This window comes from Periplaneta americana, chromosome 17 (genome assembly GCF_040183065.1).
Source record: "Periplaneta americana isolate PAMFEO1 chromosome 17, P.americana_PAMFEO1_priV1, whole genome shotgun sequence".
Lineage (NCBI taxonomy): Eukaryota > Metazoa > Arthropoda > Insecta > Blattodea > Blattidae > Periplaneta > Periplaneta americana.
The window spans coordinates 89,156,963-89,182,807 of record NC_091133.1 but is presented as its reverse complement, the minus strand read 5'-3'; the positions used below and the strand labels follow the sequence as shown (position 1 = coordinate 89,182,807).

General features: G+C 33.8%; 1 protein-coding gene across 4 annotated transcripts in view; it reads left to right on the top strand.

The window, feature by feature from the left end:
- Positions 1-25,845, top strand: part of LOC138692960 (neuronal acetylcholine receptor subunit alpha-7-like) — a 134,417-nt gene that overhangs the window by 6,674 nt on the left and 101,898 nt on the right. For all 4 annotated transcript variants that reach the window (XM_069816379.1, XM_069816378.1, XM_069816377.1 and 1 more), the window contains exons 2-3: positions 2,056-2,100; positions 14,968-15,077. In XM_069816379.1, coding sequence (XP_069672480.1) covers positions 2,056-2,100; positions 14,968-15,077 — 155 coding nt within the window. The remainder of the gene's footprint in view (positions 1-2,055; positions 2,101-14,967; positions 15,078-25,845) is intronic.

The following is a 25,845-nucleotide window of genomic DNA, read 5'->3' as shown; positions in this document are numbered from 1 at the left end:
ATTGAGGAAAACAGTATGAAATAAATTTATCCTAATTCAAGAAATGAACACTAGGAAAGAATAAATTCAAGCTGTAAATGTTAACAGAAATAAGCTTTTCATTTCATTTCATGTGTAGGGGAGAGTCGGGTAGTATCGGACATCGGGTAATATCGAACAGTGAGTTTCTTTCATCTACCACACGATGATAGTACCTGATTGACATGGTTACGTTTCTGTGATGTCGCATAGAGAGACGTAACCTTGTCATTCAGGTACTACCATATGGTGGTAGATGAAAGAAACGCACTGTCCGATACTACCCGACTCTCCCCTAAGTCTATCAAACTGAGTTTTATGTAAGAAAAGTTAAAGACTAAAGTAAGAGAGAAGAACCAAGATCCAAGTTAAAATTATATTATGTAGAAATTATCATCACAAAATACAAAGCGAGAGAAGATGAGTTGACAGTTTGTGAAAACAAATCTATGGGTCTAATGAAATACTACGAAAAACAACGTAATGAAAATATTTCATCAAATATAGTAAGAAACAAAACATTTTGTTGTGATAAACAGGCCAATAAAAGTATCACGTTTTACTTGCTAAGCTCAAGGGAAGAAAACTTTCGCGACAAAAGAAGAATTCCTCAAAGCTTAAATATTAATTCTTTCTTGAATATAGGCCTAGTAGAAGAATAAAACCATAATACAGTAAATATCATTCCATGAAAAGCATAAAATAATATTCTAGATTCTTCTTCCCGAAAGCTAAAGAAGTTTTAAAACTTGAAGATAAATCTAGCATTTCGAATTTGATATAAGACGGTACTAGCATTAGTCAGGGAGAGTTACTTTAATAACGATTATTATATTAAAATCGATAAGAAATGTTTATAAGTGCAGTACATTTTTTAAAATTAAAACTTAATTTTTCACTTTTAATTTTACAAGAAATTATTATTCAGTTAACTTTCAAGTTTCGATAGAAGTGATATTTAAAAACTAAGACAATAGATTCACTTATTTAATTTCATTTATAAGAACAATTTAAAAAAGAGACTATTAAAGTTATTCAACCATAAAAAAATGCAACACAGAGAAATATATAATAAAGAGTAAGAATAAAGCGAGGAAAATGGCTTAAACATAATAAAATTGAAAGTAAACATGAGCTAATTTATAAATGTATAACCAGGAATACAAGCTCCAAAATGTGAAAATATTTTAAAACAGATATCTCTAAATCTAAAAAATAATACCCTCTTGACTTAGAATAAAGATGAGACTATGAACTATACACCTTGTCGAGTAGTTAACAGTAACGTGGTCTTCCTCTGCAGGATGAAAAGAATCAAATCCTTACCACAAACGCTTGGTTAAATTTGGTAAGTTTCTTGCCGACTCAGGGTTTTACTTGTGCTGGAGAGTTTAGCGCACACAAGAGGCCAGACAAAATATTTTGAAATAACATGAGTGCTGATTAAGCTTATAATAAAACTACAAAATTATTTATTATGAAACTGGTTTCCTGTGCCAGCTAGATTCTACAGGCTTGCCACCAAGATTTTCTAATCGGCTCGACTTCAGATTTTCTTTCTAAAGCCTTAAATTAAAATTCAAGTAGCTGAACACGTCATAAGGTAAAGAGTCGGGTATGTGTTAAACAAAGCGAGTAGGAAAACTGCTTCAACACGAGAGAGTTTAAAAACATAAATGTTTCTTTGGAGTGTTGCAACGAAGATAAACTTGTTAATGGAGTCAAAAGTTATAATTTGAAGACGAGTCTATGTACTTTGTTCCAGAATCCGCGGCATAAAGCAGAAAGCAGCAGTGTATTCTGGAACTTGGCTTTTTTTTTTGCTTAAATGTTCCGGGAACTTGGGGAAAGAGCGGGCAACTCGAAGTAATCCAAGCAAAGCGGGGATGGTTGTTGTGTGGGGGAGGTTTTAGTGCGAGATGTTTGCAGTTGAGTTGTCCGCCGTCGACCCCAGGGTCCCACCCCGCGTGTGGTTTGGTGTCTGCATTGTACCGATTCACTAACAAAGCACATTTTCTTCTCATTGCATGTTAATAGGATGAGAAGAATCAGCTTCTAATAACAAACATATGGTTAAAACTGGTAAGTCACATGACGTGAAAAAAAGCATTTAAAATAAAGAGGATAAAGTAAGTTGAAATATTTTAAACTATGAGACAAAATCATTGTAAACTTGATATTTGCCATTTAAAATTATATTTATGTGCATATAAATCATGTTAATCTTGTAATTCTTATTAATATCTTACTAGAAATATGAATGAAAAGTCAACTTTGTTTATCCTCACTATCTAAATGATAACTTTAATATTATTTATATATATTAACTTCTTTAGTGCCAAATTTACCTGGATCTGAGCCAGTTAATATGCATGGTTATGAATCACTGTTATATACAAATATCAGAGTGTCCACTAAACTGACTGCCTCTTTCTGTTTAAAACGTTCGAAATGGACTGTGTTTCTTAAAAGGAGCATAGGTATTGAAAAATGTTCAGATGAATTCCTTATTATTGTTACAGAAATTCTATTAAATAGTTTTGTTGTACAGATCATTCATATTATTGTTACATTCCCTCAAAACGTTTTTCTCCGTGGTTTCCAAATTTAAATAATTTTAGAAATATTTAACGCAAATTAGACATCAGTACATAACGATTAGTTGTGCAATGGTCAGATTTTATTAGTAACATTGATTTTTAGTAGAATTGACTTGTTTTAAGCACAATTTTATTACAGTAATTAATTATTATTTCAAGACTAAATTTTAAGAAATGCATGCTGTCTTACAGGCAAATGAAATAGGTGGACAACTTTTAGTACACTCTGTATTTATATACTCCTAGTAGTTTTGAAAACAAAACAACCAAAATATTTCCATCTCGCACTTGATTTACCAACTCGAAGTCACACCACTGTTTCTCATTTCTCGACTACAAATCTATCTTTCAGTAGCAGTTGATCATTATTTTGGGCTTTAGTTTAGTAGATGCTTCACTTTTGGTTCAGGTCTTTTCCTCGGGTACATTTCAAGTAGACAAATGAGTAGAAGCACGCGCTTTAGGGTAGTATCTACACAACTATGCTTCGTATGTAGAATTTTATCTCATTAGACCTTCTAGGAGACGATATATTTATCTGGGGTTTCCCGTACAGAGAACACTGTCATTTAAAGTACACAATATTTACAAACTTCAATGTAGATTATTTTACATTTCACAGTGACAAAATTTAATAGATATTGCTATCTACGTCCACGAAAACGCAATTCTCAATATATTAAAAATAGACGAACAAGCTACAAATAGGTTTAAATAACAATTAACCCTATAATATCCTATAAACTATCTACCTCTCACCGTTCCTTTTAATATCTCAGTAAATAGAACACCGATTTATAAAATATCAAATATACTTGATTAAATAATAAAAGTGTATCCCCAATCAGCATCCAATACGGACAAAATTTTAACAAACATATATTGAACCAAATAAATTTTGTGTTTATAAAAAAATGTGTATAACAATTTAAACCTAACAGAAATACTCTTACTATAACGACTCAATAAACCTTAAAACTTATTCGTGGACTTGATCTCCTATCACTACATTTTGCTTGGGCATGAAAGAAACATTTTCCTCCTGTGGATATGATAACCAGTTAACCTATATTGTGATACAATATTTATTTTACGCTAGCATGGATTCGCATGATCTATTTTTTTAAGTTCATGATTACTTCCATTCAACAATAAAATTGTTACTTAGAATTAGAAACAAACTTAACTGTAATTCTTTTATTTTCAAATAATTACTAGATCGGTAGATTGCATGATGTGTACATTAGAATTAGAATGATATAGTAAATCATCCCCTTGCATACAACTTAAATATGTTGATATGATAACTTCGTAGTATTAGAATAGAGTGTAGATTCCTAATAGTGTTTAGAGTTTTTGTGGAATGCTAAGATATCCATGTTCCTATTCTTACTTTTAAGCTGTCTTAGAATAATATTGTAACTTATGTCAAATTTCTATGCATATAGTGATTCATTATTGTCTTGTAACTTGCAAAGATATACTGTTTAACTGTAACAAGTAAAGCCTCGGTTTTTCTGAACCGACGCATGCGACGTGCGAGGCCCGCCTCGCACAAATCTGGACTACGCGAGAGATAGAGAGTGGTTTCTATAACTGCGAGATGCGAGGTCTGCGTACCTCGCAGTTATAGAAACCACTCACTATCTCTCGTGTAGTCCGGATTTGTGCGAGGCGGGCCTCGCACGTCGCATGCGTCGGTTCAGAAAAACCAAGGCTTAAGAGATCAACCTGATACGGAGAATTCATAAAGTTATGTTCTCTAAATCTCTCAGTAACTCTTTGTCTAGTATTTAGTGTAACAAAAATCCAACCATTCCATGCGTCTGCTACATGTTACTTACAATGTTTTATTTCTGTGATTTTATGTACATTTCCTGTTAAACTTAAAATCATATTCTCTATGAAAGAAGTGTAGTAATTTCCAAAAGTTTAAATAAGAGCATAGCTATTTTCATATCAATATTTTTTAATTGTTACTTATTCACAGATATTCACTATATCTAACCGCGTTATATAAGGCAATATAGAATCACTTACTAATTGTATAATTCAAGTGAATTTGTCAAATATAAAACTATAATTAAGGGTTTAGTGATATTCTTAGGATTGCAGTCAGTATAATTATATATCTACTATCTATTATTTTGTATAAATCACAACAAGTGAGAATTGTTTCAGTCTTATGAAAGCATTCGTGTTGTATTTAATAATGATTTTGAAATGTTATAATTATAATATGTTAAAATTAAAATACTTTCCACTTCATGCCTGAAAGTTGAAGCCTTCACTGGATCTCAATTTTTTAATCATGATGACAATTTCAAACTACGTGGCGTTCAGTACTTTTATTAATTAGGCCTACGTAAAGATAAAACTGAATTCAACATGAACAGAAAAATTAATTATATTTTATAGGTATTAAATATCCTATATGCCATTTATTGTTTATATTTTGTGTTTGGTATAACTATCTTTGATTAAAATAAATTTACTCATAATTTCTGGTTCTCCTTTTATATAATATAAGTTCATTATATAAATTATTTTTTGGTGTTACAATATATTTACACCTTCCGGCGCCCAAACATTTCATTGTAAAGCCACTTTATATCTCATTTTCACTCATATTCTTCTCCTCTTTCTATGCTTCTGTTGCGGCTTGATTAATGCATATTTTCCCATTCCATATTTATGTCACTTTGTGTGGTCTTTTCTTGTAAATACTGGAAGAATATAAATAACATTAATCATCTTAAAGGTATTATTTGTGGAATTGAATAATGATTGTTATTGTTTTTGTTGGTTTGATTTGTAATTCCTTATTTTATTGGTTTTATTTCTTTTGAATTGGGTTTATTATTATTTCTTTGTTGTACTAGTTTGGGTGTATATACTGTTATATTTGCTGGTTGGTCAAAAGTCGTCGTTGATATAAGTTTCTTATGCTATCATCTTGTAACAGATAAACTTGAAATACTTTCTCTGTGAATTTATGTTGGTTTGGCGTTCGTTTTTTCCACAGAGTCAATAAATTGATGACTAGGAAGTGATCTGAATTTATGTCACTTTATCTATGAACGCTGACGTCTTGTACAAATGAGTTTAATTTTATTTACTATTACATAATCAATAACAGATCTATTACCTCTTGCGCTCCACGTAGCTACACTTATGAATATCTTCATTTCTAAAGAAACTATTGATAATTTCATTTTATTATATGTTGCGAATTGTTTGAGATCTTGTCCGTTAATGTTTATTGCTTGCTCTCCGAATACTCCTACTATTCCTGCTATTAGCGCTTTTCCTAGTCGCGCGTTTAGATCTCCACATATTATAAAATAATCATTCTTCCATTTATCTACCTGTTTTTGCAGTTATTCATAAAAATGTTCGGTCTTATTTCTCTTTCCCTCTTATGGAGCGTACACACCTATTATTGTCAGATGTCTCTATCCATTTTTAATCGTAATATAACTATTCTTTCATTCTCACAAATGTAACTCTGAATTTTATTTTTCCATCTATTATCAATTAATATTGTTACACCACATCTTGCTCTTGTTAAACTAACACTACTGTACACCATTACATTCTTTCTTGCCTTCAGTTTCTTTTTAGTTTCAGTTATGATCGCCACATTGATATCAGTGGCTTTCGGTTCCCTATTTAATAAGTTGTAAGTAATGAATAATGACGTCATGTTCAATATGCATTAACCGAGGTATCACCTTAAGTGTTTTTAACTATAGGCCTATGGTTTATATTAACATCTCTATATAATGTTAACTCTGTATCTACAACGTATGTAGATGTATGTAGATACTGTACGTATATGTTATGTTGTAAAATGTTAATTTAAAATGTCCTGACGTAAAATTCTGGAAATAAGAAGAATAATATTGAACATAAGATACTGTTAACAGAGCCAGCGACGTAATTATTATAATACTGATCCATTTTCCAATAGTACACGCGAATTTTAATTTTCATAAAAGTTTTCAAATTTTGATTTCACATGACGTAGTGCATTAACATTACTCGCTTCCACCGTATACAGTCCATACTACAGAACGTCCATATGATAAAACCTCCATAAGGTCAAATGTCCATATTGTCAAAATGCCCATACGGTGAAAATGTTCATGTATTAAATGTCCATACGACAGAAAGCCCATATGATAAAACGTTCTTAAGATGAAAATGTCCGTAGTGTCAAACGTCCATAATGTCCAAGTTCAAAGGAAAATTCTGCTTGAATAGAACACAATACATTTTTTCCATAACTCGTACAAATGAGTTATTAATCATCGGAAACCGGAGCCCAACTTTTAAAATGGTAACCAGTACTTTCAAGGTAGCTATATGAGAATTTCTCCATTTTCTTTGTACCTGTTGTAGTTTCTCACAATCTGGAAAATCTGCCTTTGATTTGTCAAATACGTTTTATTCATTGGCTCTTTAATTTGTATATGTCCTCCTCTTGCTTGCAATATTTGTGTCAAATTTTCATTTTCTTCGCGCTTTAGGCACTATATAAATCGCCAAATGGATGGGTGGTGTACAGCCAACGCTCTTCCTCTTGCCTTAACACGGTTCAAGATGCACTTTACTTCTATAACTGTTTCATCGGCACTATGTAAATGCTTATCTGTGCCATCCCGCAAAACCCGAATGTTATCCAGGTTGCTGTTATCATTGCAGCATTACAAATTCTCCTTTCCCTGCATCGCCAATATATTTTTGTCCTCTCTCTATTAAAGACATGATGTTGGTACAGGTACCCATGAAAAGAAAGAAGTGGCTTACCCTTCTGCGATGGCACTAACTGAGGATTTCGTTCTATCTTAAAATATCAGTTCTGGTTAGTTCTGTACTTGAAAATATTTTACACAGATTACTATAACACTACATTGAACAATGGATATAGTGTACATTATAGAGCTATGAACATTATGACTCTGGACATTAGAGTGAAGTGGACATTATAGAACTATGGACATTTTGACTCTGGACGATTTAACATGGACATTTTTAACGTGGACATTATTCCATGGAAATTTTGACGTATGGACATTATAATCCGAGACTTTATCTGGTAACCCATTATTCACTTCAGAATTAAGTTTAATAATTCTATATTAAGTATTATTACTTATATTTACTCGTAAGTTATTTTATTCAAACTACGTGTTGTACCGATTTTTAATGTACCGCTATTGTCACGTATCTACAACGAACCGATAAATGCTCATCGATAAATTTATTTCACAGAGTGTGGCGTTGTACTGTTTGATAGTAGCATGGGACACAAAACAGAGTAGACAGGAAACACTCGTTAGATATTAAAGGGACAAAAATCTATGTCGACTCTCCTTTTATGAAAACTGGAGGGAAATCTGTTTCAATTCATTGTGGATTCGCTCGCACTGTCCAGATGACATCGCCGCGTCGCGACGCGCAGTATTTATTATTATGCTACTTTTATGTCTGCGACCACAATGGAGGCTGTGGGTCATGTACACACGACTGGTATTACCATTTGAAAAGCCGTAATCCCACAGAATTAACCTGTACACAGCGACACCCATTACAGAGCTTCCACAAGGAAAAACATTCGTCGTGGAAAGATTTAGTGAAAACACTGGATTAAAAAAAAATCGCAGATGTCCAGTTCTGACTGCTTTATTTCACGTATTTTTGGCTGCGGCACTGTATGTCAAGAGACAAAAGAATGATGACAGGTTACATATTCTGACGCGAGGTGACGTCTCCTACAAAATCACACGGATATCAATGAATCCGTTATTTTAAAGCTTGCAGAGCAAATACAGAGTTGGGCAGATGAAACCGGCCCCATCTCATGTCATTGATTTGGAAAATAAATTATGTAGGGTATTGATTTCTTTTCGTTCTTTTTTCTTGAAAATGTAATTATGTGGGCTATACTGTATCTTCCGCGTGTTTTGTGTCATTGTTGTTGCGCCATTGTTGCTAATAATCTCTTCTGGTTGCTGTTTAAAAGTCAGACGTTCTAAACACATGTAAAGAGTTGCTCTTTAAATAAGCATGACTTATTCAGTACCAGAGCGAATATTCATTGTGGAGGCGTATGTACAGACCAGCTCTATTAAGGAAACACAACAATTATTCAGAGACAAATATCCGCTTCGCTCAGTACCAGCGAAAAGCAGCATTCAAGATTTGTACGACTGGATCCATCAAAAATGTAACAAGGAACAGAACTCCTTCTGCCCGGACTCCTCAGAAGTGTCCAGCATTTATTATGAAGGTAGATGCATTTTATTTTCATTCCATTTGAGTTTGTTTCAAATCATTAGACCTATCAATGACATAACACGGGCCGGTTTTATCTGCCCAATCCTGTATTACTCTCATCTGAATTTTGCGTTCGTACAGAATTTTAAATTTTTTCTCCTATAATATATCCAAAGCGTATTGGTATTGAAAGCCTAAACTCGCAAAGAATACATTTCTCGATAGAGAAGTTCCCCAGAGCAACACTAGGGGAGAGTTGGGTAGTATCGGACATTGGGTAATATCGGACAGTGAGTTTCTTTCATCTACCACCCTATGACAGTACCTGAATACCATGGTTACGTTTCTGTTATGTCGCATACAGAAACGTAACCATGTTATCCAGATTCTACCATCTGGTGGTAGATGAAAGAAACGCATTGTCCGATATTACCCGATGTCCGATACTACCCAACTCTCCCCTACTATTCAAATCCTGGTTGAGACAAGTTACCTGGTTAAGGTTTTTCTGGCGTTTTTCCCAACCCATTAAGAGCAAATGCGATCATTTGGGCTACATAATTTAGCGCTCGCCACTAAGGGTTAATCAAATATGATACCGTATTTTCATAAAATGTGATTCATTAAATCTAAATGAACTGGTTGAAAAATAATCTGGTTACAAATATACAGCTAAGATACCCTAATTGTCAATTTATACAAACTAAATTATGTTTCAACTTTTATCATGTAAGCAGCTATTATGAACATATTTATTACATGAACAGGGTTAATAATAAATTGAAGATAACGTTTTCACAAAGTCCGACTCACAGAATTAAATTAACTAGTTGTAGACAGAAGAGCTAACAGAATCATGAACTTCTAAAAACAAATTCAGTTTCAAATAATCGTACCAACAGCTGCAATGGGCGTATTTACATAAGATCCGATTCTTTAAATTAAATGAATTAGTCACAGGCATATAGCTAAGATAATCGTGAACTTCCGAAACCAAATTCAGTTTCAAATAATCATACCGACAGCCACAATGGGCATATTTACATAAGATCCGAGTCTTTAAATTAAATGAATTAGTCACAGGCATACAGCTAAGATAATCGTGAACTTCCGAAACCAAATTCAGTTTCAAATAATCATACCGACAGCCACAATGGGCATATTTACATAAGATCCGAGTCTTTAAATTAAATGAATTAGTCACAGGCATATAGCTAAGATAATCGTGAACTTCCGAAACCAAATTCAGTTTCAAATAATCATACCGACAGCCACAATGGGCATATTTACATAAGATCCGATTCTTTAAATTAAATGAATTAGTCACAGGCATATAGCTAAGATAATCGTGAACTTCCGAAACCAAATTCAGTTTCAAATAATCATACCGACAGCCACAATGGGCATAATTACATAAGATCCGAGTCTTTAAATTAAATGAATTAGTCACAGGCATACAGCTAAGATAATCGTGAACTTCCGAAACCAAATTCAGTTTCAAATAATCATACCGACAGCCACAATGGGCATATTTACATAAGATCAGATTCTTTAAATTAAATGAAATAGTTACATGCATACACCTAAGATAGTCGTGAACTTCCGAAACCAAATTTAGTTTCAAATAGGCCTAATCATACCGACAGCCACAATGGGAATATTTACATAAGATCCGATTCTTTAAATTAAATGAATTAGTCACAGGCATACAGCTAAGATAATCGTGAACTTCCGAAACCAAATTCAGTTTCAAATAGGCCTAATCATACTGACAGCCACAATGGGCATATTTACCTAAGATCCGAGTCTTTAAATTAACTGAATTAGTTACAGTCATACACTTAAGATAATCATAAACTTTCGAAAACAAATTCAGTTTCAAATAATCATACCGACAGCCACAATGGGCATATTTACATAAGATCCGATTCTTTAAATTAAATGAATTAGTCACAGGCATACAGCTAAGATAATCTTGAACTTCCGAAACCAAATTCAGTTTCAAATAATCATGCCGACAGCCACAATGGGCATATTTACATAAGATCCGATTCTTTAAATCAAACGAATTAGTTACAGGCATACAGCTAAGATAATCTTGAACTTCCGAAACCAAATTCAGTTTCAAATAATCATACCGACAGCCACAATGGGCATATTTACATAAGATCCGATTCTTTAAATCAAATGAATTACTTACAGGCATACAGCTAAGATAATCTTGAACTCCCGAAACCAAATTCAGTTTCAAATAATCATACCGATAGCTGCAATGGGCATACTTACATAAGATCAGATTCTTTAAATTAAATGAAATAGTTACATGCATACACCTAAGATAGTCGTGAACTTCCGAAACCAAATTCAGTTTCAAATAATCATACCGACAGCCGCAATTGGCATATTTACATAAGATCCGATTCTTTAAATTAAATGAATTAGTCACAGGCATACACCTAAGGTAGTCGTGAACTTCCGAATCCAAATTCAATTTAAAATAATGTTACCGACAGCTGCAATGGGCATATTTACAAAAAAATCCTATTCTTTAAATTAAATGAATTAGTCACAGGCATACACCTAAGATAGTCGTGAACTTCCGAATCCAAATTCAATTTCAAATAATGTTACGACAGCTGCAATGGGCATATTTACATAAGATCCGATTCTTTAAATTAAATGAATTAGTCACAGGCATACACCTAAGATAGTCGTGAACTTCCGAATCCAAATTCAATTTCAAATAATGTTCGACAGCTGCAATGGCCATATTTACAAAAGATCCGATTCTTTAAATTAAATGAATTAGTCACAGGCATACACCTAAGATAGTCGTGAACTTCCGAATCCAAATTCAATTTCAAATAATGTTACCGACAGCTGCAATGGGCATATTTACATAAGATCCGATTCCTTAAATTAAATGAATTAGTCACAGGCATACACCTAAGATAGTCGTGAACTTCCGAATTCAAATTTAATTTCAAATAATGTTACCGACAGCTGCAATGGGCATATTCACATTTCTAGGAATATCTCTTAGGGAAAGACTTAATTGAGGATGACATTTTCATAAAATGCGACTCATGAAATTAAGATGAGTCGGTTGCAGCCATACAAATAATATTATAATCGTGAACCTTTACAAACGAAAATGTATTTTAACTGACAGTACAATCACTATGAGCGTATTTACATTTACATGAAATATTTTTTATAGAGTCCAAGACTTAACTGATCACATTTTCATAAAATCCAACTCATTAAATTAAATGAAATCGGTTCAAGACATACCGCTAAGATAATGGTGAACTTCTACAAATCAAATTCTATTACAAATAATCGTACAAACTGTAACTACGAATATATTTACATTTTTCATTTCATTATATGAATCAATAGAGGCTCCATGAACACTAGAAAATAAAGATATGTCATTAGAATATATTCAGTTTCTGCATTATTATTATTATTATTATTATTATTATTATTATTATTACTACTATTATTTCTTCCCTTTTCCCGATATTTCTGTTGAACTCTCCTCCAAGACATACACAATTTCACTTAAGACTCAGAAAAACTCAAGTAATAAAATATTGTTTGAATATTTATACATTGTTATGTGTTATTAATCTTTACTTTATTCACAGCTTTGCCGATTTATTTGGTGGGTTACTTATTCCAAGCCTTATATACAATATTTACAGCCAAAACAGAGGAAGTGTAGACTATACTACTCGTATGATGTGTCGTAATTTCAATATTCATTATTATTCATTTATTATTATTATTATTATTATTATTATTATTATTATTATTTCCGTGACTAATATTTTCACATACTGTATGCTATATATATATTCGTATATATAATAGATTATTACTATTATTATTATTATTATCATCATCATCATCATCATCATAATCACTATTAAAGTAAGCAATACACAAATAACAGGGAGCATAATGGATTCAAAATCCTTCCCACAATATGAAAATAATCCTCTGATTGAGGTTCTGGCTGATATGTACATCTATTATCAGGCAGTACATCTCACTTGACGATATGTGTCAGAGGAAGAACAATTGTTTGTATGCATCTGAAGTCTGATTAGTGTAATATGTAGCTAGTCGGTGATGTATGCAATGGAGGGGGAAAGGAACTGGCCACCCTACCCCATTATCTCCTAGCGTAGATGCCTCATAAGTGGTGCCTTCTTGGTATCATTTGTGAGGTTTAAACCTGTCATCGGACAGTTGATTAAACAACAATATGAAAATGTACATACATATGTTATTATTTTCAATTCCTATTTTACCACAAAAGTTAACAAACTCTTTTGATTGTAATAAATGTCATCCTTATTAGTATACCTATAATCATTATTAATAGGGCTACGATTTTGATGAAATTGCATCTTTTTTCTAGTAAGCCAGAAACATAGCTGCTTTAGTATTTATGTGTTATGTGTTAAACTGAGTATTTTAAGACATATTTCTTAGGGCATTTTTTTTTGCATTTCTTGCCTGTTTCAACTCATAAGAGCATCTTTTGTTTTATTCGGTCATTTTTTAGGCATTTTCATTTGATTTTGGCCATAAATCCCCATTATTAATGTAAAATAATGTCTATTTCCTTTGATATTTTCTTTACATATTTTGTCCATCAATAGGCCTACTCATTATTTTGTATAATATTTTAATCGTTTTTCTACACAAATATTGCCATTAAAACGTAGTACACCCCACATAATGGATCAGTCCAACCACCCCTTCAATATAGACTCTTCTATACCTGCTAATTCCAGATAAGAGTGGCCTTATGATAGACTACACGGAAACTAAAAGTAAAGTAAATCCATGGTGCTACAGCCCATGAAGGGCCAAGACCGACCAGCCGACTGCTGACCTCACATCCACATGCCGACGCAGAGGTGAACGATCATACACGGAAACTACATCAGATAAAATAATTAATTAAAGTGTATTACTTAGAAAAAATTATGTAAAATTTAATTTAATTACTAGTCTAAATATTAAGTAGTACAAAACCTCTTTTCCTACTAAAGCAATTATGTAAGATCAATTTTAGGGCATTTTAAGGGCATTTTTTTTTTCAGATTTTTAGGTCATAAATGCATTGTTTTAGGACATTTTTTCATGATTTATAGGTCATCAAAATCCTAGCCCTAATTATTAATATATGTTTATGGCCAATACGTAAATTCCTAGCAAGGAACATAATGAGTTCAAAATATCCCTTTTATTACAATAACATATGTAGCTTTTATTTCGTTTTCACAATAAAGATACGAAATCGTGTTCTTAATATCAGTTTATCTGTAGTAGTATTATTATTATTATTATTATTATTATTATTATTATTATTATTATCATTATTATTATTACTACTACTACTATTTTCATTATTAGCAAGGTAAGTAGACATATGCGTAAAGAGGACCATGATTCTTCCTCAGTAATAAAATATTACATAATTTTAACTCCTATTTACAATACAGGTATGGATTTATTGTGTTCGTAATTTTATTAAAACATTATTATAATTATAATTATTATTTTCATTATTATTATTATTATTATTATTATTATTATTATTATTATTCCACACATGACACAGAGTAAATAAGGCGATTGTTTCCAACAAATGTTACAAATATAATTGCAAAAAAAAATGGTTGGATATTAGTATTTTTCTAAGAGTATGTGTGCTGTTGGCATAAATGGGACTTTAAGTATTCAAATGAACACGCTAATATCTCAATCATTATGCAAGGAGATGGGACTAAATTGCTCTTCGTGGTCAAACATCCAATATGTGCACCATTAGAGAGTGCCTGATGCCTTATATACAGAAGCGGGGAGTGCTGACGCCACTTTAGGGGAATGCTCGCCAAAATGACGCTTTGAGTGAGATGAAGAGTCCGTGGAAATGAAGAGATGAGGGTGTTCGAATATGTCTCTATGATTGTCTTCCTTTTTTCTGGAGGGGTGGGAGGGAGAGCTCTTGTTTTCATAGCACTGAATGCTGCTTGCTTCTCAGGAATGGAATGATGTCAATCTTCGGTGGAACTCGACAGAGTATGGCGGCGTTAAAGACCTCAGGATACCTCCACATCGGATATGGAAACCAGACGTGCTCATGTACAACAGGTATGCAACATAGAGCGAGAAATGTTGAACTTGTTTAAAAAGTGTATAGTAACTATATAATGTCATTGTTAATATATTTTAGCCTACTTCTGTAAACGTTGGAATCACTCTGATAACAAGAAAGAAATTATTTACAGCTTCATAGAGACTTCACTTGTCGATCGTAAACTGAAGACAGGTTCTTAGAAATTAGTTTATCCATGTATTTAATGAATTGAGAAAACAGACACTGCTACATTAAAAATTTCAATTCTAGTTCTAAATAGCATGAAACTGATTTTGTGCGATATCGTGCGTATTTGCTTGGTTTCCGCACAAAACCAATCCGCGGAAAGTCTAAAATTCCACATTCAGTATTCCAAATCTAACACACATAACAATTTCCCTCTTCTTACCGCTTAAGTGACATATTGATTTTACTGCTTTAGGCTTTTAACATATTACAATTTTTAGAGACGTTCAATATAGTAATAATTATAAATTGGAAACTTACCACTGCAATTTCATCTAAATTGCACTGTTAATTATTGTTTTTAAATATTTGCAAAAATTAAGTAAACTCTACAACTCCACTAAAGTTAATGCATTCGTGATACAAGTAACATTAAGGAAGCCGTGAAAATATCAACAAGATTCCAGACTCATCATAGACTGGGGGAAAAAAAAAGACAGACGTATATCACGGCCTGCTGGAGTATAGTAAACACAGAAAACATTTTAAAGCAACAATGTTGAAGATAGATATTTTTGTTTTGCAAATTTGCCGTCATTGAACAGAAACCAAGATGGAGATTTTATTGCAACTAATTAGAAATTCCTCTTTCAGGTATGTAATAAACGATCTTCGCACAAAATAATGTACGATACACGAGCGGTATGTTTTCTTTCAATTCTCGGAAATTAAAAAAACTCAACTACGTTTCGCTTTTTCAAACTTTTCCTCGAACATCAAAACTTCAACATACCGCTCTTGTAACGCATATTACTATTCTGTGTAACACGAATTTCCAAAGGAAATGCGAATAGATCGAATTTATGTTAATTAGGGCCACTTTACTTTCGTCCGCTACTATGCTTTCACGGTACAGGTTGATAATCCCAAATTATTCTTAATAATTTATTTCTGCCTAAGAGTAAGATCATAAGTAAATGACAAAAAAAAAAAAGAAATAATTATAACTTTATTGACTGATTTGAAATTATCGTGGTAAACAACTGGGCATTAAGATTACAGAGATCTTTTGCGTGCTTTCTCAGACATAACTCTCTACTTCAGTTTTAGATCATAGTATGTTCCATAGCTTTCCTTACAAAATCAGAAAATGAAGATCATTTAGGATCAATTCCCTAAATGAAATATCACTGAGCTTTCAGGCGTAGACCTATAGGTCACAGCTTTGACTTGCTTTGCTTCTTGAGCTGAAGCAATTAAGGCTCTTCATGTAAATATTCACTAGCAGAGTATACAACGTTATTCTTGAAATATTAGCAGTTTCACAATTTAGTGTTGAAACATAAGGTAACATAAAGAACAAATATGTTTTATATAATTTGTTTTATATACAAATGGAAAATTGAAGTTAAAAATTACATGAAAAATAACGTGCATTCACTTGAATGTCACAGAACTGACATTAACTATTAGGGACTGATTTAAATAATATTTAGAGCATTAAAAACAATTCAATGACTATATTTTATAATATAAACTAATAAATGACAGGGGTATGCTAAAATTTAATCCTGTCAAATATTGTATTTCACTCTTTTAATTGCTAAATGACAATAAAAATGCTTTTGAAGATGTAGTCAGGGACACGTCACAGAACTGACATTTCCACACTCAGAGTTGCTGCTCAGGCATAATATGGTTTACTTACAATTGTTCAAATAATAATTAAATTACAACATGATGGCTGTCATCATTTCAGTAGGTAAAATTCTACAATTTCCAGTCAGTTGCACAAGAAATTTCAAGGACATATTTTGGCCAATGTCGCGATATCTAGACTTAAACGTTCTTCAGTGCTATCATCAGTCTTGATGAAACAGGTATTAAGATATATTCTCCAAAATATTCTAGAAAATGATTATCAGTTGCAATTATTATTTGTATTTCTTTTTCAGTAATTCATGTATATTATTGAAACCTGGTTGAGTGGAAGAGAAGGCCTCATGACCTTAACTCTGCCAGGCAAAATAAAACAACTACTACTACCACTACCACTACCACTACCACTACTACTACTACCACTACCACTACCATACCACTACTACCACCACCACCACCACTACTACCACTACTACCACCACTACCACTACCACCACCACCACCACCACCACCACCACTACCACTACTACTAATCGGAATATTAAAAATCTGAAGACCGAAACAGTTTTTAGACGTTCCGAAGGGCTCATTTTATGTACAATTATCCAACGTATGTACTGTAATCGACTGTCTCCCGTTGCATTATCCATTATATAATTAATTTGTGGTAATAATTCAATTACAAATGATTAACTTCAACGTCTATATCAAAGCGTACAAACTGCTATAGGTTAGACAGATTCTGTCTGAACTGTACCATGAGTAATATTTATAGTAAGAGAAAGCGTTTATTGATGGAGTCCATACATCAGTGGAGCGTACAAAATGCTTCGTGTAGGCTACATCAAGTTCATAAACAACAAACTGCAGTGCTGAAAGTATAGTAGACAATACCTCTACATTCAGAATGTTATTTTACCATTATTGTTATTATCATTATTCTTCTTTAGCTACTTATTGGTATTACATTTCATATGAATATAGTAGAAAAAATAAAATTACATTCGCCATATAGAAGTCAGAGATTTCTCTCTTTCATACTGATCGATTCCCGAACCGACCAACCTGACTGTGGTTTTTTCTACGGTTTTCCACAGTTTCTTAGGTAAATGCCGGGCTGGAATTTTCATTGCCTAGGTCCATTTTACCTTCCCTTCCCTTTCCGTGTAAAAAAAGATTTTAGATTCCATATCATATCATTCATCTTCATCTCATTCAATAGACATATTCAGGTCAAGACGCGTGTCTTCATCCGCTTACGGGTGGGGGCGTCCTGTCCGCAACCTTTCCGGGGTTCCCAGTCCTCCGCAATATCTCTGCCAGAATTCATTCCTTAAGAGCACTTCCAAGGGCGCTTTGACACCTTGGAAGGGCTGTTGGAATAAATCGTGTGCTACTTGGTGACCTTGGCGATATGAACTTAGAGCAGGAGAGGGTAGAAGGCCCCCATTGGGTAAGCGGGTGAGGGGTCACATGCGGCCGGTGGACTGGTACACCCTCATCCTCATTCATCTCATAACATTCAGGGTGCACAACAGGCCTCAGTATGGCCGACGTGGAAAGGGTCATCCTATCCGCTCATAGCCACAGTGACCTAACCTAACCTAATCTTCATATTGATTGGATACCTGATACAAATCATGTTTGTAATATCTTTCCATAAACTATTTTTTATAATCTGCTCTATTTATCACACAAATAAATCCAATGAGAATTATTTTGTTCAAATTAGCTAAACAAATATTTGACGCATAACGGTGTATCAACTTCACCCTTAGATACTTGCAAGGATAGAAGTTTATGGATTCTGAAAATGATTCTACGCAGTGATGAGACACACTTTTTCTTATTAAATGAAGTGAACACTCAAAATTACCTCCAAACGAGATACTAAATTCCCCTGCACAGTGAAGGAGTCACTGTTTGGTACCATTTGACGAGAAGTTTTGTCATTGGCCAGCTTTTCTTTGAAGAGATGGGCACTCAAGGGTCAAGAACGTGTAACAGTGTTAGGCATGCTATCCAAATTGTTCACACGAAGTTTCTTGTTCATCCATCCCATCAATAGTTTTTCATTCATTATAACTACTGATGCATTATCACTATTTCACTGGTGACTTACAGCCATTCTGATTTATGTGAAGATTGTGAACCAATATTAAAGATTTGAAATTAACGCGACTCCTTAATCATGTGTAATATCATAATTTAAGATAATATGCGACAAACAAAAGAAATGAAATAACTTTCCATGTCCTTGTCGTATATAAACGTCGTTGCTCTTCTGATGACTGTGATTTAACAACAGATATTTACACGTACTGAACTTCTTTAAAATGAATTTAAGATCAAAACAGGGCTCACTCAATGCGACTTAAACTTCTACTTCTCTAACACGAATCAAACCCTGGTTCATTAAATCTGTCGTCGGAAAACCTACCATTCGAGAATAATGGAAAATACTGAAGGTAGTAAATTATAGAGGGATATGTTGGTATGATGGCAGTGTGAACAGGAGTGTTCCAAAAATCGGCAGTTGCATAGCTTCACCACAATCTAGTATATACAGTCACGAAACTGGAGTTGAGGATGTTAGGAACAATAGACTGTGCAGGTACTATTTCGCATTGTCTATAAAGAGGCGATATTAGAGATCCTAGTGGCTAGCAACTATCCATGGATGCATATTTACTACGTATTAAGCTTCGTGACTGTATATACTAGACTGTGGCTTCACTATGCTGCATATATTCTCATAGAATTACGTTTGGGTTGTGCAAGAAATTAAACGAGGAAGTGGAATCAATCATCATTCTTGGAGCGACAAATCATGGGATCTTTTAGACCCAATAGAATAATATAGGCAAGAGGAGACAATGAGAAGAAGGGGAGAATAAGGGGATACAAGGAGAAGAGGGAGAATACAAGCTGAACAACTAGAGAACAAGGAGAACGAGGGGAATAAAAGGAGACCAAGGAAAGTAGATGGAGAACGAGAGGAATACGAGAACAAGGGGAATACAAGGAGAACAAGGCAAAATACATGGAGAACAAGGGGAATACAAGGAGAGCAAGGATAATACAAAGGAAATAAGAGAAAATACAATGAGAATAAGGGGATACAATTAGAAGGGCGGGAATACAAGCAGAACAACTAGAGAACAAGGAGAACAAGGGGAATAAAAGGAGAACAAGGAAAGTAGATGGAGAACGAGAGGAATACGAGAACAAGGAGAATACAAGGAGAAAAAGGCAAAATACATGGAGAACAAGGGGAATACAAGGAGAACAAGGATAATACAAAGAAAATAAGAGGGAATAGAATGAGAACAAGGGGAATACAAAGAGAATAAGGGAAGTACAAGGAGGACAAGAGAAATGCGAGGAAAACAAGAGGAATAGAAGTAGCAAGAGAGAAATAAAAGGAGAGCAAGAAAAATGAAAGGAGAAAAATGTGAAGACAAGTAAAAGTATGGGAATATGAAGAGAATAAGGGAAATATGCGGAGGACAAAGAGAACACGGGGAGTACGGGAGTACAATGAGAACAAGGGGACGACAAAGATAACATGAGAAAGACAAGGAGAACATGGCGAAAATAAGGAGAATATAAGAAAACTAAGGAGAACAATGAGAATACAAAGAGAATAGAAGAAGACAAGGATAACAAGTAGAATACAATGAGAACATGAGGAATATAGAACAAGGGAATGCAAAGAGAACGAGAGAGGACAAGAAAAACAAGGACGTACAAAGAGAACAACAGTAATAAAAGGAGAACAATGAAATACATGAAGAATAAGGAAAAGACGATGAGAGCAAGGGGAAGACAAGGGGAACAAGGGAAAGACAAGGAGAGCAAGAGGGAGACAAGGAGGAAGTTTCATGTTTATGTGAGTGTCAATTCCCACGTTATCCTTGCATAATTAGCGAGGAGAAAGGCGTAGTACAGTACTTTGCCAAAAACAGCTTGATGGCCAATGCTTTCAGCGTGAACGGGAGCTGAGGTCGTCCGTCATTTCGATGCAATAGACTCTTTGAGAACTCTTTTGTGTGCTATTAACATTACTAATACATAACCAAATCTGGAGAGGTATCTCAACACTCAACGGTTTCCTGAGTTGGTAGAAGTAAATTGCTAAAGTCCGTAATTTATTCCTTTTCTGCGTGGTCGCTCCTCACCTGAGCAGAAGTACAAAGTGGACGTGTTACATGACGGAATTACGGAGGCCATCTGAATGGAGATGAAAAGTTTCTTGCCTCGCAATCACGGACCAACTTCGTTATTCAAACAAAGGCATAAGTACGTATCTTTCTTCTCTATTTACTCTACAACTCAGATCATCCGGTACGTATGGAAGATGGAGTTAACATGTTAGAGAAGGAAAGAGCTCAAAGCACGCGGATAAGGGGCTGAGAGGGGGTGACAGAATCTCGACTCTCTACATCAATATCTCTGGGATAGCCGTTCTCAAAGGGGAGAAGCCCTGGGCGTAAATAGAAGACCACAAAGGAATACATTAAAGTAATTTAAAATTAACGGAACACTTGCTTCAAACCTCATGTGGAATTATAGAATATTGGAAGAGTTAAACTGAACAGTCTTTATTGCTGTTATGAAAGCGTTTTCCCGCATAACTTGGGGTTTATAAGATTTTTCGTTCCTTCAGGCTCTCTCTTCTGTCTATGAAAGCTACATATTTGAGCCTGTGTGTCGGTAAACAACACGTTTTGAACTCATATTGGATATAACATTCGTTTGAAATAACTGAATGATCACCTTCTAAAATGACTAGTAACATTCGCTTTCTACGCAATTTAAAATTACTTAATTAAATATTTTCAAAACTAAAATATACGAGCGCGTGAGTAAGGTATGCAAATGACTAAGTGTGAGTGAGTGAGTGAGTGAGTGAGTGAGTGAGTGAGTGAGTGAGTGAGTGAGTGAGTGAGTGAGTGAGTGAGTGAGTTACTGACTGACGGTAAGTGAGTTAGTGAGTGATTAAGTGAGTGTGTTATTGACTAAATGAATGACTCAATGACTGAGTAACTGAGCGACTTAATTAGTGAGTAACAAGTTAGTGAGTGAATTAGTCAGTGACTGGCAGTGAGTTTGTGAGTGACTGACTGACTGACAGTAAATGAGTTAGTGACTGACAGTGAGAGAGTTGATGAATGATTGAGAGTCAGTGAGTGATAGTGAGTTAGTTAATGAGTGAGTGAGTAAATTACTGACTGGCTAAGTGAGTTAGTGAGTAAATAACTGACTTAGCGAGTGAGTGAGTGAGTGAGTGAGTGAGTGAGTGAGTGACGGTAAGGAGTGAGTGGGTGAGTGAGTTATTGACTGACGGTAAGTGAGTTAGTGAGTGATTAAGTGAGTGAGTTATTGACTAAATGAATGACTCAATGACTGAGTAACTGAGCGACTTAATTAGTGAGTGACAAGTTAGTGAGTGAATTAGTCAGTGACTGGCAGTGAGTTTGTGAGTGATTGACTGAGAGTAAATGAGTTAGTGACTGACAGTGAGAGAGTTGGTGAATGATTGAGAGTCAGTGAGTGATAGTGAGTTAATTATGAGTGAGTGAGTAAATTACTGACTGGCTAAGTGAGTTAGTGAGTAAATAACTGAATTAGCGAGTGAGTGAGTGAGTGAGTGAGTGAGTGAGTGAGTGAGTGAGTGAGTGAGTGAGTTTGTTCAGAGGGCAACTTTTAATAATATATGCGGAATTTGTATTTGTAATGAATGAGTTAGATATTGACAAAATTTTCTTAATCAGTGATTTAAAAAAAATGTTATTTCGAGCGCATCGAACGTGAGAATTTTTCTTCAAATTATAAATCGCAATGAATAGCAATGAAAGAGGGTAAAATGGGAGGAGGAGTAACAATTGAAAGGTATGGATTTCACGACGTTGCAACAGAATTTGGGCCTGCGGGGAAGAATCTATGTGAGTTCCACGTCTGTTGGCATCTTGTCTCTCTCCATTTATCACCGTTTCGGTGAAGGAACTTTAATCATTTTAAAGGGAAAAACCTAAAGTATACGTAATACAGTAATCCCCACACGAGGGTGAGGAACACATTTAAAAAATTGTTATTGTTATTATTATAATTGTTACATTTAAAGAAGCAAAACTCTCAAATAGAACTTTATACAAATACAATCTCAGTTTAAAAAAAAAAGACAGGCTGCCATACGCTAAATCCCCTTCGGTAGATTTCGGTTAATTCCGTGAAAGCTTATATTTACACGTGAACGAAGTTTTGTTCACGAATCCGCTCTACTTTTTCCTTCTCTCTCTCTCTCTCTCTCTCTCTCTCTCTCTCTCTCTCTCTCTCTCTCTCTGTTTATAGATGAAGTGTTCTAACTAATCTGTCTTAACAAATATATATTAAAAGGTTAAATTAGGTGCAAAATAAACGTCCTTTCTTTAGTAAAGTGAACGAGGAGCTGCCCGAAGTGGACTTGAACAAATTCACACTGTAGGAGATCGGTCATTTTTGTGGCTAAGGCTGTACTTGTAACAATTTTCAGAACTCTAGAGCTAGATGTTTCATTACAAAACAAAAAAAAATGTGATAGTTTTCTCATTTAGTAGTCATATCTAACAAAGTTCCATTTAAGCGTCATGGAAGCTACGGATCTTAAAATTACGTATAACAAATATGCAAACTTAAATATTTAAAATTTTAAGTCTTGATTTCTCTTAAACAACTGGCTTCATGTAGTATGTACTGGCTTTATAACACAATCAGAGGCTAAATGCATTGAATTAATAGTTTTGAGAGTGATTTCATCGTGTTACACAATTATAAATTAAATCATTCCTACAATAATATCTCCTTAAAAACTAACCAATACTGAATATGAATTAATACTATGATATTTCATGTAGTCTGCAGCTGTGAGAAGATATTTGCAAAGTGTTTGTTTAAAACATTAATTTCTTGTGTAAGTATCTTTGTCTTAGATGCTTAAAAGTGTATGTTAATGAAGTCTAAGTTAAGATTTGAGACTCCAAATCTCATAAAATTACATTTTAGATTGAAGGTAGCTTAACAAAATAAATATCGTTCCCTAAATAGCTCTCAGAAATTTTTGAGTCAAAGTAAATGTTTATGTTCAAGAGGAAGATTGTGAGTCTCAATTCTTAATGTAGGCTATGACTTACAAACCAGCAACATATATGCCATTGTGATACAATAACACCTAATTTTAAGTTGCGAGTTAAACATATTTAAAACCTAGTATGATTTATTTCAAATTTCAATATATCCTATTAGTTGTAAATTCGTTTGTATGAGTATTATTATTTATAGAGTATACATAAAAAGTAACTATAACGAACCGAATCATCTTTATTGAACTGGATAATAATACACAAGAAAACTTTTCGCTGCGATTTTTAATGGTACCCAATATATTGCTCTAAAAATTTAACTTCAGAAGAACAAAATGTCTCAGTCCATACATAAAAACAAAATTTTCACAATAATTGAAGCAATTTTACTGTTACAGTGCTTCGTAATGTTCAATAATCCTTCTAAACAAAATTATAAGTCATGCGGTTTTTTTTAAATTTAATTTCCGTTGCAAAATATTGTCCTTTGCAAATCGATATCCGGTACAGGTTAAAAAAAAACTTTAGGTCCTTGTTTATAAAAACATATTACCGTTTTGACGTACCTATAACGTCTATATTCGTTCTATACTAATTAAAATTAAAAGGATTTTGTAGAACGAAAATTACACTGATGACTTCGACTTCTGCTGCTATGAACATGCGTCATACGCAATAAATTCAAGAATGTGAACAAATTCAATCCTATAGACAAGGTGATGGCGCATATACAGGATGTATACAAATTGGTGTCGAATATTTTGAAAAATTTCATATAAATATGGTCCTGAAAATGCGCAGTTTCAGAGTAACGCTACTTTATTGATAACAATCAAGCTCACAGTACAAGTGATACTAAGCAACTTATTCAAAACAAAAATAACTTATTACAGAAATTTCTCAAAGTGGCCTCTTTCTGCGTCTGAGCCTATGTTCCATGATTTGGCGTACTCTGTTGAAAACGCCTGGAGTGTTTCGTATTTATTCAAATCCATTTAGGATACGCTATCTTAGAACGTCAACATTAGGTACAGGAGTTGCATAAACTATGGAATTCAAATGTCCCCTGGGATAAAAATTCTTTGGATTTAAATCTGGCGATCGGGCAGGTCATTTAATGGGTATCCCTCGACCAATCCATCTTTGCAGAAACAGCGATTCAAATGACGAGAAACTCTCAGACTAATGTGAGCTGAAGTGTCAACAATCAGGTACCAAATTCGGTGGATGCTATTAAGTGATGCTATTCTTTATTGAGAAACCATCGATATCTGGCTGCTGTCAGATGTAAGAAATAGGGACCTGTAAGATGGTAATCAAACAAAGGAAAATAAATCTCATGCAAAATGAAAGCAATTTTAATTGACCACTCTTTAGAAGTCAATCTAAGGACAACCTTCTTACTGACTCTGAAACTAAGTATTTTAGGACTATGTTTATATGAAAGTTTTTCAACGTTTTGCTGTTAGGAATACGAGTATGTGTCCAAAATATTTGACGCTAATTTGCATACACTCGGTATACATAACTTACTTGAAATACATGCTTAACTATAGAAAGTTAATTCAAGCTTGTCATTACTCACATATAGATGGATAAACAACAGTTTATGACAGCAATCTTTTTTTTTTGGGGGGGGGGATATTCTCATGTGCTTCTTCTATGCGGTATCCCAGTTAATTGTCTGGGACTCAAAAGCACATCTTTAGCTGTCTTCTTAATAGTTAATCTCTTTTTAATGAATTATTATTATTATTATTATTATTATTATTATTATTATTATTATTATTATTATTATTACTGCAGAATTCACCGT